Below are 20,199 nucleotides of genomic sequence, written 5' to 3' on the forward strand. Positions count from 1 at the left end.
ACTTAAAAACGAACACATTGCACGTGTCTAATATATTGCATTTTTGGTTTTGGTTTTAATACCGCTTCAAAAAAGAAAAGAGATGAGGGCAGAAAAGAGATGAGGGAGCGATAGAACTAGTGGGACATTTTTTACCCTTCAATTCAGGGAATGCATTAGGGTAAAAAAGAAATGTCTCGCCTTTAGAACCACTTTAACTACAAATATTCTTGGTCAAATTTGTGACTTTGGAAATAAATGGTACAAAATTAGTTCCAACCCCTATCTCCTGCCATCTGTATACGTGGTTGTATAAAAAAAAAAAAAATCAAATTGAAACATGTAAATTCATTCTGTGGAAATGCAGCAAAATGTTCTCAGGCTATATTCTCTGCAGATCATTTTTTTCATTTATTTTTTATTTTTTAAAAAGCAGCATGAATAGAGAAAATACAGTATGGCCACTAGGTGAAGCTAAAGAACATTCTAATTTTCCATGATACTCAATGCCATCTAGTGGCCATATTGTAGTATTTTCCCCATTCACATTTGTTTTTTTTAATGAATAACATTTGATCTGCAGAGAATACAAGGACATTCGATTTTTCCCCATTCTCAAAAAACTAATTTATGCACCTTTGATTGACAAACAGTATGCACACTTTTATTAAATACACTCCTTTGTATAAATAGGTAGAAAAAAGTAGGTATAAGTCTTCATGCCTACTTTAAAACAGCAAAGTAGTAAGGAAATGTTTGAAAATATTTTAGATTTTTTCCAACCCTTTGGAAAAAATCAAATCTAGCCCAACCTCCCACCACCCAACTCTCCATACTTATTTAGTCTTGGTACCCTGTTCAGCCATGTCCAACCCTGATGTTTACTTCCAGTTGGCTGGTCCTCTTCTTCCCAGTGCCTGCATCTATGGGGATTTCTCCAACAGAAAAGAAGAGGACCGGCAATAATATGGAGTTTATCAGCCTCCTCCCCTCTGAGAAGAATCTGTAGAAGATTTTGGAATGTGTCTGTGAGAATTTGTGTTCCTTTAGCCAAAAGAACATGTGTAAAGTCAAGAACTGATGTTGAATAAGAAGACTGGATGACAGCCAAGGTTCCAATTCATCCCAGTGGTGTTCAGCAGGGTTGAGGTCAGGGCTTGGTGCAGGCCACTTGAGTTCCTCCATACCAAGCTGGTCAAACCCTGTCTTTGTGGAGATGGCTTTGTATACAGGGGTACAGTCATGCTGGAAAAAACCAAGGACCTTCCCCCCAAACCGTTACCGTAAACGCTGTCAGCTTGTAATTGTCTGAAATGTCTTTGCAGCCAGGGCCGTCTTTAAGGCAGGGCAAAAGGGGCAGCTACCCTGGGCCCTGTCATTGTTGTGGGGCCCAAAGCAGCTGCCTCATACTTGCCAACTATCCCAGTTTACATTCCCTTGTCCCTTGAAGTTTTAGTTCTGTGCTGCTACTAATGCTGCCCTGCTCTGCCCTATTGTTGTGTACAGATGACTCACCTGCAGACCTGCGTTTACATGTAAATACTGGCATTCATATGTAAATAGCAGTGACATGCATATGTAAATAGCTGAGGCCAACTGCATTGATGTGTAAATAAAGGCAGCATTCATAGGTATATCATGCCCCCCTGCAGTGAGGAGAAGATGTGCTGTAACCTATAGCAACCAGTGAGCAGTATTAATGTACAGCAATCTCTAGCAGCCAATCAACAAGCAGAAATGTGCTGTAACCTCTAGCAACTAATAAGTGAGCCTTAAGGAGTGCTGTAACCTCTAGCAACCAGTCAGTAAGCAGTAATGATATGCTGTAACCTCTGGCAACCAATCGCAATTGATGCCTGATCTGATACAGTAAGCTGATTTTAAGTCTAGCTGCTATTTCTTGTATGTCTCAGAGAAGGTGGAGAGCGAAATTGCATGGGGGGAGGGGGGCCCTAAGAAAATTTTTGCCCAGGGTCCAATCAATATTAAAGACGGCCCTGTTTGCAGACTGTAGTACAACTCAATAGTAATGGTGTCCACCATAATACTTTTGGCCATAAAGAAAATGTTTTTATTTAATACCATTAAATGAACTTACCACTGTTGTTAGGACATTTGACATAGGTGTGAGAATCTAACGTGAACTGAAAAAAAACAAAAGAAATACAAATGATTATAAAAAAAAAAAAGCTTCATAACACATTTAACAAAACTGGTGCACTGAGGAAGAAGAGATGCTTGACATGCCAACCAGAACAAGTGTGGTCATAGTAGGTGATCACTCTACACTAGTCCACCACTCACCATCCACTATACAGATAAATTCCTCCATCAAATATGAAAGTGATGGGACATTTTAAGATTTATTTCTAACAGAGCAATTTAAAGTGGCTCTTCCTTGGGCATTTCAAATGGATACCGCCACATTTTTCCAAGTCAGCCCCATTCAGCTTGAAGAAGCCTCAAGAAAAACCACCACAGGCTTCCGATTTTGTTCTCTGCTCTGTTGACCACTTTTTACACGATGAAAGATAAAGATTGTTGATAGCCAAAAGTGTTTCGTCCTCCACATCCATAGTTCTAATAATAGCAAATTGGCGTAGTGGTTAGCACTCTAGCCTTGCAGCACTGGGGTCCTCAGTTCAGATCCCAACACTCTATTTGGGGACACTATCTGCATGAAGTTTGCATGTTCTTCTTGTACATGCATGGGTTTCCTTTCACACTCTAAAGACATGCTGGGAGGTTAGCTGGTCCCAATATGTGAGTGTATGCAAGACTGTAAGCTTCTTGAGGGAAGGCAGAGCCTGACAAGGGAGGGGAAGGACTGGGTGCAGCGCTCTCATATGGGGGGTACTCACAGCGAGCACCTCTCCATATGTGCACTCCTCAGATTGGTGGTGGAGAAGTAGCAGACCTTGGACAGAAGAATTAGCAGAGCCTGGACAAGGGAGGGGAAGGACTGGGTGCAGCGCTCTCATATGGGGGGGTACCCACAGCGAGCACCTCTCCATATGTGCACTCCTCAGATTGGTGGTGGAGAAGTAGAAGACCTTGGACAGAAGAATTAGCAGAGCCTGGACAAGGGAGGGGAAGGACAGGCAGTTGCCCTGGGTGCAGCGCCCTCACATGGGGGTACCACAGCGAGCACGTCTCCGTATTTGCACTCTCCAGATTGGTGGTGAAGTAGCAGACCACATCCTTCCTTCTACCAGGCCACATCTTTCTGTCTCCTCTGACAGATACTGCTGTCACACTGCACCCCAACCACCTACAGCTAGAGTTGCCACCTGTCCGGGATTCAGTCCCGGTTTTAAATCATCTGTCCGGGTTCAGGTCCGCCTGAAAACCCGGACACAATTTTCAGACAGGAATGTGGCTCTGAACAGGGTCAGGGGTGATGGGGCACTATGCACGCTGTATTACTATTCTCTTTGGAGCGCCCAAAGGTGCCACGGGTCTGTTACAATAGTGTATGCTAACAAAAAAAACTGCTATGCGCTGCTAAAGTGTTTGGGGTTGGCTTAAAGAAAAAGTGGCAACTCTACCTACAGCTGACATGGAAAACAGGCTACGCATGCACAACTGCCCACCCCCCCTCAGTTGAAAGGCCTTGCATGTGCATGCCAACTATAAGCAATTGAAGCTATATATAAGTTATAGAACAAGTATGCCAGAGCATGCAGGGCAGTACGTGCACCAACATCATATTTTAAGAGATGGGCATATTGTATCTTCACCCTAAGTGCTGGACAACCCTGAGAGTAGGGACTAACTTGAATGTGTGAATTTGATTCCTGAAAATACCTGAAATAAATAAATAGTAAAAAATCCAATAATTGCAAAGCAATACAATGCCCATAAGTAGTGATGGCCGAACGGTTCGCCCGGCGGTCGTTTCGCGGCGAATTTCCGACTTTCGCCGTCCGCGGGTTCGAACGCCTTTTTCCGTCGTTCGCCCCGGCGGACTTACGTGTTTAATGTATACAAGAACTTTAACCTTTCGTGACACGTTTATCATGTGTTACAGGACAACCAATTGAGACATGACAGCTCATGGACACTTGGACATTCCCCCTAACCTATAAATACACCCGATCCGGTGGCCATTTTACATTCTTTCTTCTGTCACTGTAGGGAAAGGATCCTGTGTGGAGTAGGGACAGAGAAAACGCTAGCTATTTGGTACACAAAAGTTCTTTTCAGGACTGGTATAGGTGTTAGGTCAGCAGCCTGAGTTTCTTTTGTCAGTTTAGATAAAGGGACAGAGCGCTGTATGCTGCTATTTTAGGGACAGCTCAGCCAGATTAGTCTTTCTTCATCATCATCATCATCATCATCATTAGCTGTTACTATCAGGTCCACAAAAGAGCTGTTCCAGCTAATCGTTCCAGCCTACTCTTTTTTGCCAATTTGTATAGGGACAGGCAGGAAGCAGTGTGTCAGGCAGTGAGGATAATTTTAAAGACTTGCTGTTACTATTAGTTCCACAAAGGTTCTTTTCAGGACTGGTATCAGTGGTACGGTAATAGGCTTGTACACGTATAATATTCTTTCTTCCAAATATAGAAAGAATATTATACTTGACTGCTGCCCTTCTGCTGCAGTCTGCTAATCATTCACAACTCACTTGTTCCACAAAGCTCTTTATCAGGACTGGTAACTTGGTCTGTCTAGGGTGCTACGGTACATAGGCTTGGGTGCGGTACAGTCTGCTGTTCTGTAAGGACCGCTATCGGTCCACAATACATAGGGTTGCCGTGCACTACTGCTGACCGCTGCCCTATACTGCAGCAGTCCTTCATTGGTATAGGGACTGACGTACAGTCTGCTAATCACTAACACACAACCTGCTTGGTCCACAAAAGTTCTTATAAGGACTGGTAACTTGGTATAGGGTGCTACGGTACATAGGCCTGAGTGCGTTACAGTCTGCTGTTCTGTAAGGACCGCTATCGGTCCACAATACATAGGGTTGCCGTGCACTACTGCTGACCGCTGCCCTATACTGCAGCAGTCCTTCAGCGGTATAGGGACTGACGCACAGTCTGCTAAACACTAACACACAACCTGCTTGGTCCACAAAAGTTTTTATAAGGACTGGTAACTTGGTATAGGGTGCTACGGTACATAGGCCTGAGTGCAGTACAGTCTGCTGTTCTGTAAGGACCGCTATCGGTCCACAATACATAGGGTTGCCGTGCACTACTGCTGACCGCTGCCCTATACTGCAGCAGTCCTTCATTGGTATAGGGACTGACGTACAGTCTGCTAATCACTAACACACAACCTGCTTGGTCCACAAAAGTTCTTATAAGGACTGGTAACTTGGTATAGGGTGCTACGGTACATAGGCCTGAGTGCGTTACAGTCTGCTGTTCTGTAAGGACCGCTATCGGTCCACAATACATAGGGTTGCCGTGCACTACTGCTGACCGCTGCCCTATACTGCAGCAGTCCTTCATTGGTATAGGGACTGACGTACAGTCTGCTAATCACTAACACACAACCTGCTTGTTCCACAAAAGTTCTTATAAGGACTGGTAACTTGGTATAGGGTGCTACGGTACATAGGCTTGAGTGCGGTACAGTCTGCTGTTCTGTAAGGACCGCTATCGGTCCACAATAGATAGGGTTGACGTGCACCACTGCTGACCGCTGCCCTATACTGCAGCAGTCCTTCAGCGGTATAGGGACTGACGTACAGTCTGCTAAACACTAATACACAACCTGCTTGGTCCACAAAAGTTCTTATAAGGACTGGTAACTTGGTATAGGGTGCTACGGTACATAGGCTTGAGTGCGGTACAGTCTGCTGTTCTGTAAGGACCGCTATCGGTCCACAATAGATAGGGTTGACGTGCACCACTGCTGACCGCTGCCCTATACTGCAGCAGTCCTTCAGCGGTATAGGGACTGACGCACAGTCTGCTAAACACTAACACACAACCTGCTTGGTCCACAAAAGTTTTTATAAGGACTGGTAACTTGGTATAGGGTGCTACGGTACATAGGCCTGAGTGCGTTACAGTCTGCTGTTCTGTAAGGACCGCTATCGGTCCACAATACATAGGGTTGCCGTGCACTACTGCTGACCGCTGCCCTATACTGCAGCAGTCCTTCATTGGTATAGGGACTGACGTACAGTCTGCTAATCACTAACACACAACCTGCTTGGTCCACAAAAGTTCTTATAAGGACTGGTAACTTGGTATAGGGTGCTACGGTACATAGGCCTGAGTGCGTTACAGTCTGCTGTTCTGTAAGGACCGCTATCGGTCCACAATACATAGGGTTGCCGTGCACTACTGCTGACCGCTGCCCTATACTGCAGCAGTCCTTCAGCGGTATAGGGACTGACGCACAGTCTGCTAAACACTAACACACAACCTGCTTGGTCCACAAAAGTTCTTATAAGGACTGGTAACTTGGTATAGGGTGCTACGGTACATAGGCCTGAGTGCAGTACAGTCTGCTGTTCTGTAAGGACCGCTATCGGTCCACAATACATAGGGTTGCCGTGCACTACTGCTGACCGCTGCCCTATACTGCAGCAGTCCTTCATTGGTATAGGGACTGACGTACAGTCTGCTAATCACTAACACACAACCTGCTTGTTCCACAAAAGTTCTTATAAGGACTGGTAACTTGGTATAGGGTGCTACGGTACATAGGCTTGAGTGCGGTACAGTCTGCTGTTCTGTAAGGACCGCTATCGGTCCACAATAGATAGGGTTGACGTGCACCACTGCTGACCGCTGCCCTATACTGCAGCAGTCCTTCAGCGGTATAGGGACTGACGTACAGTCTGCTAAACACTAATACACAACCTGCTTGGTCCACAAAAGTTCTTATAAGGACTGGTAACTTGGTATAGGGTGCTACGGTACATAGGCTTGAGTGCGGTACAGTCTGCTGTTCTGTAAGGACCGCTATCGGTCCACAATAGATAGGGTTGACGTGCACCACTGCTGACCGCTGCCCTATACTGCAGCAGTCCTTCAGCGGTATAGGGACTGACGCACAGTCTGCTAAACACTAACACACAACCTGCTTGGTCCACAAAAGTTTTTATAAGGACTGGTAACTTGGTATAGGGTGCTACGGTACATAGGCCTGAGTGCGTTACAGTCTGCTGTTCTGTAAGGACCGCTATCGGTCCACAATACATAGGGTTGCCGTGCACTACTGCTGACCGCTGCCCTATACTGCAGCAGTCCTTCATTGGTATAGGGACTGACGTACAGTCTGCTAATCACTAACACACAACCTGCTTGGTCCACAAAAGTTCTTATAAGGACTGGTAACTTGGTATAGGGTGCTACGGTACATAGGCCTGAGTGCGTTACAGTCTGCTGTTCTGTAAGGACCGCTATCGGTCCACAATACATAGGGTTGCCGTGCACTACTGCTGACCGCTGCCCTATACTGCAGCAGTCCTTCAGCGGTATAGGGACTGACGCACAGTCTGCTAAACACTAACACACAACCTGCTTGGTCCACAAAAGTTCTTATAAGGACTGGTAACTTGGTATAGGGTGCTACGGTACATAGGCTTGAGTGCGGTACAGTCTGCTGTTCTGTAAGGACCGCTATCGGTCCACAATAGATAGGGTTGACGTGCACCACTGCTGACCGCTGCCCTATACTGCAGCAGTCCTTCAGCGGTATAGGGACTGACGTACAGTCTGCTAAACACTAATACACAACCTGCTTGGTCCACAAAAGTTCTTATAAGGACTGGTAACTTGGTATAGGGTGCTACGGTACATAGGCTTGAGTGCGGTACAGTCTGCTGTTCTGTAAGGACCGCTATAGGTCCACAATAGATAGGGTTGACGTGCACCACTGCTGACCGCTCACCTATACTGCAGCAGTCCTTCAGCGGTATAGGGACTAAGAGTTTTGTCACAGGGTCATTTAAAAAATGACATGCAGAGGAAGAGGCAGGCCCTTCCGCAGGGGTGGTAGGGGTAGGGCAGGAGCAACAGGCTTGAGCCAAAGTGGGAAGTTGCAGAAGGTGCGTTCAATTACTTTAAAGGATGCACCAGACTTGGTTGAGTGGCTCGCTCAGCCTTACTCTTCTGCACCCTCCTCATCCTCTCGATCTGCACCCTCTTCTTCACTCTCTGCTATGTGCACCCCCAAAGACACTACCACCAACAACACGACCACCACCACCACCACCACATACCTTCCGCTTGAGTCACTGGAATTATTTTCCGATCCATATCAAGAGGACATTTCTGATGCGCAGCCACTCTTGGTATTGGATCAGGAAGAGGAGGTAGCAACAAGCGCTACTCAGCAGTCTGACGCCAGTACCCAGATCAGCCCAAGGAGGAGGTTGGTCCCCGGTGTTGCTGCCTACTCTACTTATAGCGGTGGGGAAGGTGACGTTGATGATGACGTGTCTAGTGATGTCACGTGGGTGCCCACAAGAGAGGAAGAGGAGGGGAGTTCAGAGGGAGATATGGACCAGCAGATAGGGAGGAGAAGCAGCAATGACTTACATTGCACAGCAGGGACAAAGCAGACTGCAAATGTATCAGGAGCGAGTCATCGACCATGTACGGTCACATCTGGCGCTCCCAGGACACCGGCACATGGCTCCGCAGTGTGGGCTTTTTTTAACGTGTCCGCTGCTGACAATAGCGTTGCCATCTGCAATCTTTGCAGTCAACGCGTTAGTCGCGGTAAGCCCAATACTCACCTAGGGACGACCGCCTTAAGAAGGCACATGAGCAGCCATCACCGAGCCCAGTGGGAGCAACGGAACACACAAAGCCACACTGCAGGCTCTCACCGTCCAGCCTCGTCTTCTACTTCTCCTTCTCCTCTCTCCTCACAATTGTCCTCCACTCCACCTTCCATCACGCCAAGCTCACATTTTTCTGCAAAAAGGCAGGCTTCCGTGGGCCTAATGTTTGAGCGTAAAAAAATGATGACGCCGGATAACCCTCTTGCCCAACGGTTGGCGGCTGGCTTGTCAGAACTCATAGCCCGCCAACTACTGCCATATAAACTGGTGGACTCGGAGGCCTTTCGCAAATTTGTGGCCATTGGAACACCACAATGGAAGGTCCCAGGAAGGAAGTATTTCTCAGAGAAGGGCATCCCAGAGCTATATGGCCATGTTCAGCGGCAAGTGAATGTATCTCTGGCACACAGTGTCGGTGCCAAGATACATCTGACCACAGACACGTGGTCTAGCAAACACGGGCAGGGAAGGTATATCAGTTTTACTGCCCACTGGGTGAACCTTCTGACGGCCGTCAAGCATGTAACCCGTGGCACCCGTGTAGATTTGGTTTTACCGCCACGGATTGCATGCAGGCCTGACTCTTCTTCTCCTCCTCCTACTCCATCCTCCTCCCTCTCCTCCTCAGCTGCCTCCTCCTTTTCCGCTGCTAGCGTCTCTTCCACTGCACCGCCCAAGCTCCCCAGAACCTATTCCACATGCCAGGTGAGACGTTGCCATGCCGTGCTGCGTCTGTTGTGCCTGGAAGCAAAGAGCCACACTGGCCCGGCACTCCTTTCAGCTTTGCGTTCACAGGCAGATGAGTGGCTAACACCGCTCAATTTGACAGTTGGTAAAGTGGTGTGTGACAACGGTGCCAATCTGCTTAGCGCATTGAAACAGGGCAAAATCACGCACGTGCCGTGCATGGCACACGTCTTAAACTTGGTCGTGCAGCGATTCCTTGTCAAATACCCTGGGGTCCAGGACATCTTGCGGCAGGCAAGGAAAATCTCGGCCCATTTCAGAAGATCTTACACGGCCATGGCTCGCCTTGCTGACATTCAGCGGCGACACCATCTGCCGGTCAGACGTCTTATTTGCGATTGCCCGACGCGATGGAACTCAACCTTCTATATGCTTGATAGGCTGCTCCAGCAGAAACGTGCAGTTAACGTCTACCTGTATGAACTCTGCGAAAGAAACGGTTCTGGGGAGCTGGGTTTTTTTTCACCGCGCCAGTGGCTGCTCATGCGCGACACATGCAGACTTCTGCGGCCATTTGAGGAGATCACCAAACTGGTCAGTCGCAGCCATGGCGCCATCAGTGACATGGTACCTTATGCCTTCTTTCTGGAGCGTGCATTGCGTCGTGTCATTGATCAGGCTGTGGAGGAGCAGGAGCGGGAAGATGAGGAAGTCGCAATGCTGGATGAATTCCCAGGGGGGGCTACTCTATCTGAGACAAGTCAACAACAGGAGTCTGATGAGGAGTCAGAGGAGGATGGTGCCGGGGCGGATGAGCAGGAGCAAGAAGAGCATGCTTTAAACCTTTCTGGGATCCCTGTTGTGCGAGGATGGGGAGAGGAGAATGAAGAGGACGACATTATCCTGGATGATGAGCAGGAGCCAGGCCACCACACCGCTTCCACTTTAGTGCAAATGGGGGCCTTCATGCTCCAGTGTTTTAATAGGGACCCCCGTATAAAAAGCATGAGGGTCAAGGACCAGTACTGGGTGGCAACGTACTTAGACCCCCGGTACAAACACAAAATGGCGGAAATGTTACCGCCGTCGCAGAGGGCTGTCAGAATGCAGCACTTCCAGGCCTTGCTTCGAGAAATGCTGCATTCTGCTTTTGCGTGCGCTGGCAGAGGAGCAATTCCCACTCCCAGAGAAGGATTTGCGGGTACCAATCCAACAGCGCCTGCAAGAAGAGGCCGGTTTGAAGATGTGTTGGTGACTTCGGATATGAGGTCATTCTTTCAGCCGACCCATCGACAGGTGTCATCCGGATCCAGCATCAGGGAACGCCTAGACCGTCAGGTGTCCGACTACATTGGGTTAACGGCCGATGTGGACGCTCTGAGGAGTGATGAACCCCTAGACTACTGGGTGGGCAGGCTTGACCTCTGGCCAGAGCTTGCCCAATTTGCAATCGAACTGTTGGCTTGCCCCTCATCCAGTGTCCTGTCCGAAAGGACGTTCAGCGCAGCAGGGGGGATTGTGACCGATAAGCGTACTCGCCTAGCTCACCACAGTGTTAACTACCTCACATTTCTAAAAATGAATGAGGCATGGATCTCGGAGGAATTCAACACATGTGATCAGTAGACCATGTATATGTCTATAAACAATTTTTGGAATCAAGCACACAGACCTTCTTAATTCATTTGGCTCACTTCCCTGACCCAAAAAAGCACACCGTACTATATGCCCCTACCCTCCTCTTTGAAGAGGTTGAGCGGTGTCATATTTCTACTGGGGCTGCTTATTATGAGGGGTTCCCACCATCCCTGTGCTGTGCTGACTTCCTCCTGGGTGTTCTTATTATGAGGGGCTCCCACCATCCCTGTGCTGTGCTGACTTCCTCCTGGGGGTTCTTATTATGAGGGGATCACACCATCCCTGTGCTGTGCTGACTTCCTCCTGGGGCTGCTTACGGTGCTGCTGTCAGCGCTGTATGTCACGGAGCTGCTGTCAGCGCTGTATGTCACGGAGCTGCTGTCAGCGCTGTATGTCACGGAGCTGCTGTCAGCGCTGTATGTCACGGAGCTGCTGTCAGCGCTGTATGTCACGGAGCTGCTGTCAGCGCTGTATGTCACGGAGCTGCTGTCAGCGCTGTATGTCACGGAGCTGCTGTCAGCGCTGTATGTCACGGAGCTGCTGTCAGCGCTGTATGTCACGGAGCTGCTGTCAGCGCTGTATGTCACGGAGCTGCTGTCAGCGCTGTATGTCACGGTGCTGCTGTCAGCGCTGTATGTCACGGAGCTGCTGTCAGCGCTGTATGTCACGGAGCTGCTGTCAGTGCTGTATGTCACGGAGCTGCTGTCAGCGCTGTATGTCACGGAGCTGCTGTCAGCGCTGTATGTCACGGAGCTGCTGTCAGCGCTGTATGTCACGGTGCTGCTGTCAGCGCTGTATGTCACGGAGCTGCTGTCAGCGCTGTATGTCACGGAGCTGCTGTCAGCGCTGTATGTCACGGAGCTGCTGTCAGCGCTGTATGTCACGGAGCTGCTGTCAGCGCTGTATGTCACGGAGCTGCTGTCAGCGCTGTATGTCACGGAGCTGCTGTCAGCGCTGTATGTCACGGAGCTGCTGTCAGCGCTGTATGTCACGGAGCTGCTGTCAGCGCTGTATGTCACGGAGCTGCTGTCAGCGCTGTATGTCACGGAGCTGCTGTCAGCGCTGTATGTCACGGAGCTGCTGTCAGCGCTGTATGTCACGGAGCTGCTGTCAGCGCTGTATGTCACGGTGCTGCTGTCAGCGCTGTATGTCACGGAGCTGCTGTCAGCGCTGTATGTCACGGAGCTGCTGTCAGTGCTGTATGTCACGGAGCTGCTGTCAGCGCTGTATGTCACGGAGCTGCTGTCAGCGCTGTATGTCACGGAGCTGCTGTCAGCGCTGTATGTCACGGTGCTGCTGTCAGCGCTGTATGTCACGGAGCTGCTGTCAGCGCTGTATGTCACGGAGCTGCTGTCAGCGCTGTATGTCACGGAGCTGCTGTCAGCGCTGTATGTCACGGAGCTGCTGTCAGCGCTGTATGTCACGGAGCTGCTGTCAGCGCTGTATGTCACGGTGCTGATGTCAGTGCTCTGTATTACGGTGCTGCTGTCAGTGCTCTGTATCTCCTGCACCCTCTTGTTTGCCTACCCTGGTCCCTGACCTTCCCTCTCCTCCATTGCCTTCATTAGCTCCATAGTCCTGAATTGTCAGAACAATTTCCCAAATAAAAAAAAAATGCTTGTAGTTATCGATCCCAAATTCACCTCATACATGTATTATGCTATTGTCCAGGTGGTGGGACTACGTGCTACCCCCTAATAATTACCCCGTGGCCGCAAATTCGACCTAAAGGTTTGCGAAATTCGCCTCCCATTGAAGTCAATGGAGCCCGCGGCGAACGGTCGTTTTCGCGAACGTTTGTGTCCGTTCGCGTTTCGCGTTCGCGAAACGTCCCGTCGGAAGTTCGTCCATCACTACCCATAAGGATAATAACTGAAATGGCTCGGTATCGCCATCTTGTGATCAAAGAAAGAATCTACCCCCATCTGTCTATTGCTGGAAACTGCACTAAAGAAGAATAGAGGTGCTCACTGCGGCCCCCTTCTTATGAAAATGCCTGGAGACCATGGTGAATTAAAGGAGAAGTATAGCCATACTTCTCTTGTGGGTCACAGGTGTGCACTTTTGCTCTCCTGTGACTCGGAGGCTATAGCCCGCTATTAGGTGACATCACAGGGCTGCTCCAGGCTCTGGAAGGTTCCCGACCATATTGTCAGGATCCACCCAGCTGCCTGATTGACAGCTGGCTCTCAGCACGCGGCTAAGAGCTGGAGCCAGTTGCACCCGCCCAGCCCTGTGCTCCAATGAGGCCAAGCGTTCGCTCTGCAGCAAGAAGTTGAGTATGTGTGTTTTTTTTTGTTTGTTTTTTTAATTCCCATATTTTTCCTTTAATAGTTTCAGTATTTTCTGAGACATTATGCAGAGCACGAGTTGTGACTCCAATCCGAAATTGCTGATTTATCGGCTTGTTCCAGGACAGTGAAAGCACTGAAGCTAGTACATCACCAACAGCCAGGTAACTAGAATTTTTCAGGTCAGCAATGGCAGCCTCTGCAATACAGGTTTCCTTTATTATTCTACATTTTAAATAGCCTAGTGATCTCCAAACTGCAGCCTGGAGGCCGGATGTGGCCATTTGCTTTCCTTCACCAGACTCTTGGGGCACTATTTCTTCCATTGACACCAATGATGCGGCACTATTCCTCCCACTGACAACAATGATGGGGCACTATTCCTCCCACTGACACCAACGATGGGGCACTATTCCTCCCACTGACACCAAGGATGGCACACTATTCCTCCCACTGACACCAAGGATGGGACACTATTCCTCCCACTGACGATGGGGCACTATGCCTCCCACTGACAACAACAATGGGGCACTATTCCTCCCACTGACGATGGGGCACTATGCCTCCCACTAACACCAACAATGGGGCACTATTTCTCCCACTGACACCAATGATGGGGCACTATTCCTCCCACTGACACCATTGATGGGGCACTATTTCTTCCATTGACACCAATGATGGGGCACTATTCCTCCCACTGACACCAATGACGGGGCACTATTCCTTCCACCGACACCAATGACGGAGCACTATTCCTCCCACTGACGATGGGGCACTATTCCTCCCACTGACACCAACGATGAGGCACTATTCCTCCCACTGATGATGGGGCACTGTTTCTCCCACTGACACCAATGATAGGGCACTATTCCTCCCACTGACACCAACGATGAGGCATTATTCCTCCCACTGACACCAACGATGAGGCATTATTTCTTCCATTGACACCAATGATGTGGCACTATTTCTCCCACTGACACCAACGATGTGATCAAGAGCTGTGATCGGTGTTGTGTCACACACAGCCCCTCCCCCCACAGTTAGAATCACTCCCTAGGACACACTTAACCCCTACAGTGCCACCTAATGGTTAACCCCTTCACTGCCAGTCACATTTATACAGTAATCAATGCATTTTTAATTGCGCTGATCGCTGTATAAATGTGAATGATCCCACAATCACACCAAAAGTGTCTGATGTGTCTGCCATTATGTCGCAGTCCCGATAAAAATCGCTGCCATTACTAGTAAAAAAAAAAAAAATTATAATAAAAATGCCATAAAACTATCCCCTATTTTGTAGACGCTATAACTTTTGTGCAAACCAATCAATAAACGCTTATTGTGATTTTTTTTTTTTTTTACCAAAAATATGAAAAAGAATAAAAATCGTTGATCGCCGCCATTACTAGTAAAAAAAAAAAATAATAATAATAAAAATGCCATAAAACTGTCCCCTATTTTGTAGATGCTATAACTTTTGCGCAAACCAATCAATAAACGCTTATTGTGATTTTTTTACCAAATATATGTAGAAGAATACGTATCGGCCTAAACCGAGCAAAAAAAAAATTTTTATATATTTTTTGGGGATATTTATTATAGCAAAAAGTACAAAATAATGCATTTTTTTCAAAATTGTCGCTAATTTTTTTGTTTATAGCGCAAAAAATAAAAACTGCAGAGGTGATCAAATACCACCAAAAGAAAGCTCTTTTTGTGGGGAAAAAAGGGCATAAATTTTGTTTAGGAGCCACATCGCACGACCGCGCAATTGTCAGTTAAAGCGACGCAGTGCCGAATTGCAGAAAGTGCTCTGGTCTTTGGCCAGCCAAATGATCCGGGGCTTAAGTGGTTAAAAAGTGTTTTCCCTATATATATATATATATATATATATATATATAAATATATATATTTTATCTATATATATATATATATATATATATATATATATTGCATATAGATAGATAAAATTATACCCAAGAATGAATATATTACTATATATATATATATATATATATATATATATATATATATATATATATATATATATATTACTATATATATATATATATATATATATATATATATAGTAATATATTCATACTTGGGTATAATTTTATCTTGTAAAAAAATCAAAAGACCTATCTGTAAAAATATTTCTTGCGAACTCAATATATATATATATATATATATATATATATATATATATATATATATATATATATATATATAGATATAGATATAGATATAGATATATATATATATATATAGATATATAGAATAGTTATACATATTTTAATAGGACAATAAATATTACATTTAAAGAGACCCTGTCACTAGACTATTCATGTCAACAGAGTTATTTTTGTAAGATAATATGTACCTGAAATATATTGTATGCCTCTTATTTACCTATAAAATCCTCCTTTGTATAGACCTCCAAAACCCGTAAGAATGCTGCTGGGTGCTGCAATTGTGGAGGGGATGTCAGCAGCCCCAGCAGACTCAGAGCTGGCACTCAAGTCACACTCTATAGTATTCCTCTTCACTCCTCCCCCAGCTGCTACATGAAAGATAACTGTAGAACGGTGAGAGGAGGGGCAGAAGAGCTGGGCCAGCACGGACAGTAATTACACACTACCAAAAAAAGAGCTATCATGTGCACGGAAGGAGGGGGTTGTGCTAGAGAACGGACTCTTCCCGGAGTAGTCACATTTTCTAGGTAGTTCAAAGGCACATTACAAATCAATAAAAAAAAACTTCAACTTTCAAAATAGGTGAAAATTAAAATTGGTGATTTTACATGCAATTGTTAGATTGACGTCGGATCTATATCACCTGGCCAACCAAGCTCTTACCTTGAAACATAGATTAGGGTCTCTGTCGATGTTGGAAATGGAATATGTCTGGAATAAAATAATTCAACACAAAATAATTACTATCAGCATTTCAGGACAACTGAATATGGAACAAATGTAGAATGGGGGGTTATTTACTAATCCACTTTGCACTGCAAGTGCACTTGGGAGTAAAGTCGCTGTAGATCCGAGGGGGACATGCAAGGAAAATAAAAAGCAGCATTTTAGCTTGCACATGATTGGATGATAAAATCAGCAGAGCTTCCCCTCATTTCAGATCTACCCCTTAGATTTAGAGCGACTGCACTTCCAAGTACACTTGCAGTGCTTAGTGGATTTTGCCTTTCGTAAATAACCCCCAATGTGTTTTAAGTAACTCGATATTTTGTGGTTCTAATTCTGATTCTAATTCCAATTCCACCTATAAAATCTGAATTCTTCAAGGTAAAAAAAAAAAAAAAAAGTTTTGTGCTCATCATGGTGATTCTCATATGAGTGTAATAAAGATTGTAATAAAGTGTAATAAAGGCTGGACGCACACAAGCAATTGTTTTGCTTATATAATCAGATAATGATTGTTATGCATAAACAACAATGCTTGCACAATCCATTCAATTAATCCCCACTACATACAGTACAACTATATGTGTAGTGATTGTCAGCAATTAATCACAGAGGATCGCTGCTGATGTTAGTAGCAACATCGCACAAAAATCGCCCACTAGCCCACACCCCGTCCAGGGCTTTTATTTCTTCTAAACTCCCAAATATTTTGCTGCATACGGGGGGATTATTATTTGATCCCCTGCAGATTTTTTCTTACAAAGAAATGAAGGGTCTATCATTTTTATCATAGGTGTATTTTAAATGATGGAGACAAAATATCAACCAAAAATGCAGAAAAAACACACGATACAAATGTCATACATTGAGTAGCAGTTCAGCGAGTACAATTAGTATTTGATCCCCAAGCAAAACATGACTTAGTACTTGGTGGAGAAACCCTTGTTGGCAGTGGCGGTGCGTCAATAAGGGCGCACGGGCGCCGCCACCTCTCTCCTGCCACCCCTCTATCACCAATAGATAGATTCATGCATTGCTTGAATCTATGGCCGCTGATACCAACCCCTATTCAGGCGACTTGCCCCTTTTCGGGCGCCTGAATTACAGCGGGGTATTTTTTTTTTTTTTAGAACCTAATTAGAGCCATAGGCTCTAATAGACATCAAAAAAGGTAAACATGCTTGGCGCTCGCAGTTCGCTCAGCTGAGTTAGGAAAGCGAATATTCATTCACTTTCCTAACACTGAAGCGCCTCTCTGCTAATCAGGTGCTTGGGTCTGATTGGCTGAAATGACAGGCACTGTGATTGGACGCCTATAAGGCATCCAATCATAGCAGAGGACAGGAAGAGAGGACAGGAGAAGGCATAGAGGAGACTACTAGCCGCCGTCACCCGCTACCCCACTGAGAGAAAGGGTAAGTGCTGGGAAAACCACGAGTGGGCGGGCACACTGGAAGCATTTGATATGGCACAGTGGGAGCATTTGAAATGACACAGTGGCTGCGTTTGATGGTACAGTGGTAGCAATTGATGGGCACAGTGGTGGCATTTGCTGGCACAGTGGCGGCAATTGATGGGCACAATGGCAGCATTTGATGGGTTTGTGTTTCATAATTTTTCAGTTTGTTTGCGCCATCCCCCCACCCGCCACCGCCACTGCTTGTTGTCAAGCACAGAGAAAAGACGTTTCTTGTAGTTGGTGACCAGGTTTGCACACATCTCAGGAGGGATTTTGGCCCGCTCTTCTTTACAGATCTTCTCTAAATCCTTAAGGTTTCTTGGCTGTCGTTTGGCAACTCGAAGTTTCAGCTCCCTCCATACATTTTCTATGGGATTAAGGTCTGAAGGCATGATGACAAATACGTGTGACCCCTGTGCCCCTGTGTCTGCCATAACGGCTATTTCCGTTCGTATTAAAGAGGCATATTCCTGTACATTGTGATTTCTGCAAATGATTTTCTGTCTGTACGTTGGAGCATATTCGCGGTACGAACATGGTTTGCGTTCTCCCATCTCCTTCCCAAGTTATTGTCGTGTTTGCGATCATATCTAACGATTTTTAGCGGATGCATACTGTACTGATTAAATGATTTTTGTTTCGCTCGGCTATTGTCCAATCAAAGTTTTGCCATTTGTCCCTTCAGATATTGCTGGACGAATTGTCGTGATCGGCTGTCAAAAGCTGTGTACTGACGATAAGACTATCGTGCAATCAATCTGAAAGCGATTTTTATCCTCCCATTATCTGATCATGTCTACGAGGCATTAGGGGGTTTTCTCTTGTTATCCAACAGATAAAGAATATCTAGAAGGTTACAGCACATAAATCAAATTAAGCTGAATGCAAAAGAAAAATAAAACTGCTCTAGTCCCATTAGTTCTGTCCCTAAACAGGAAACGATCAATTGACACACCGTTTGAAAAATCCAGGAGATCCAAAGTACATTGCAGAAAACAAGGGAACAAAAGTGTCCCAACATAGGACTAGACATGACTAAAGAATCTGTCATAGAAAAATGTGTTAAAGTGGTTGTAAACCCTTACAAACCACTTTGACCTTCAGGTAAGCCTAGATTAAGGGCTTACCTGTAGGTCCAAGAAATATCTCCTAAACCTATTTACAAAAAGACAGCCACTGCTGTCTACGGCACATGTGCCGTAGACAGTGGCGCGCAGGCGCACTGGGCAGGCCGCAGATCGCGGCGATATGCCGCTCGTGTCGGCTCTTGCGGGAGTGACGTCATCGCAGCTCCGGCGAATCACAGTGCCGGAGCAGCGAGACCCAGAAGTCGCTCCGGGATACATGGCAGCGGCAAAGAAGAAGACGGAGGACCGCTTCGGGGGCTTCGTTCTCAGGTAAGTTATTCATAATGAGCTAGTATGCTATGCATACTAGCTCATTATCCCTTTGCCTTACAGGGTGTGTTTTTTTTTTGTTTTTTGTTTTTTATATTGCCTTTACTTCCTCTTTAAGAGTAAATAAAATACAACAAAAAAAAATAAAAAAACAGGAAAATTATCTCCATAACCATTTGTTACCAGGACAAAGCCTGGCCCAGCCTAGTAGGCTTTTAAAGTGGATGCATGGAACAGATCCAATAGGGTGAAGAAGAAAAGAAAAGGGGAAAATGGAAATGAAGAAATAAAGAAAAGGAAGGAGAGAAGGGAGGAGTCCACCAGGCCAGAGACAGAAAAGCGCTAAATTGAGAGAAGGGCATTATCAAACCTAGAAGGTTGGGTATATGTGAACCACGGTTGCCAGACCTGAAGGAATTTACCATGGGTATCCAAGAGGATATCTATCAACTTCTCGTTCACCAAGATGTTATTCGTGGGATTGCTAACCGCCTCAAACCTGAGTACAGGCGTCCTCCATGTCCTCGCAATGGTTAACTTAGTTGCAGTAATAAGATGTAGAGCCGGTTGGCGCTCCGGGTGAAGCAATTCAGTATTTGGTTTGCCAAGAAGTTTCATAAGGATCCCTCTTGAGATTAACATGAAATATATTGCGAAGAAGAATGTCAATTCTGACCCATAACCTGCAAACCTTTGGACACAACCTCCATATGTGTGCCATAGTGTCCTCCTGTCTGTGAACATCCTCTGAAATACTTTCAATAAGTTTTTATTAAGGGTTTTAACCGCCTGCTGACCAGCGCACGACGATATACGTCGGCGCAATGGCACAGCTGCGCAAATGGGCGTACCTTTACATCCCCTTTAAAACGTGGCATTCTGGGCACGTGCATGCCCACCTCATACTCCATGACCATGCCCGTGGGACCCGCAGACTCGATGTCCACCGGTGTCCCGCGATCGTGTCACGGAGCAGCAAAACGGGGAGATGCCTATGTAAACAAGGCTTTTTTTCCTGTTCTGCCTAGTGACATGACAGGGATCTACTGCTCCCTGTCATCAG

The 20,199-nt window shown here is 46.3% G+C and overlaps 1 protein-coding gene across 1 annotated transcript in view; it reads right to left on the reverse strand.

The window, feature by feature from the left end:
• IL17RE (interleukin 17 receptor E) overlaps positions 1 to 20,199 on the reverse strand; it is a 114,340-nt gene that overhangs the window by 14,490 nt on the left and 79,651 nt on the right. Inside the window, 2 exon segments of the mRNA XM_077451778.1 lie at positions 2,078 to 2,123; positions 16,218 to 16,265. Of these exon segments, the coding sequence (XP_077307904.1) occupies positions 2,078 to 2,123; positions 16,218 to 16,265 (94 nt within the window).

This window comes from Lithobates pipiens, unplaced genomic scaffold (assembly GCF_037356315.1).
Source record: "Lithobates pipiens isolate NorthernLeopardFrog02 unplaced genomic scaffold, aLitPip1_a1.2 Scaffold_23, whole genome shotgun sequence".
Taxonomy (NCBI): Eukaryota; Metazoa; Chordata; class Amphibia; order Anura; family Ranidae; genus Lithobates; species Lithobates pipiens.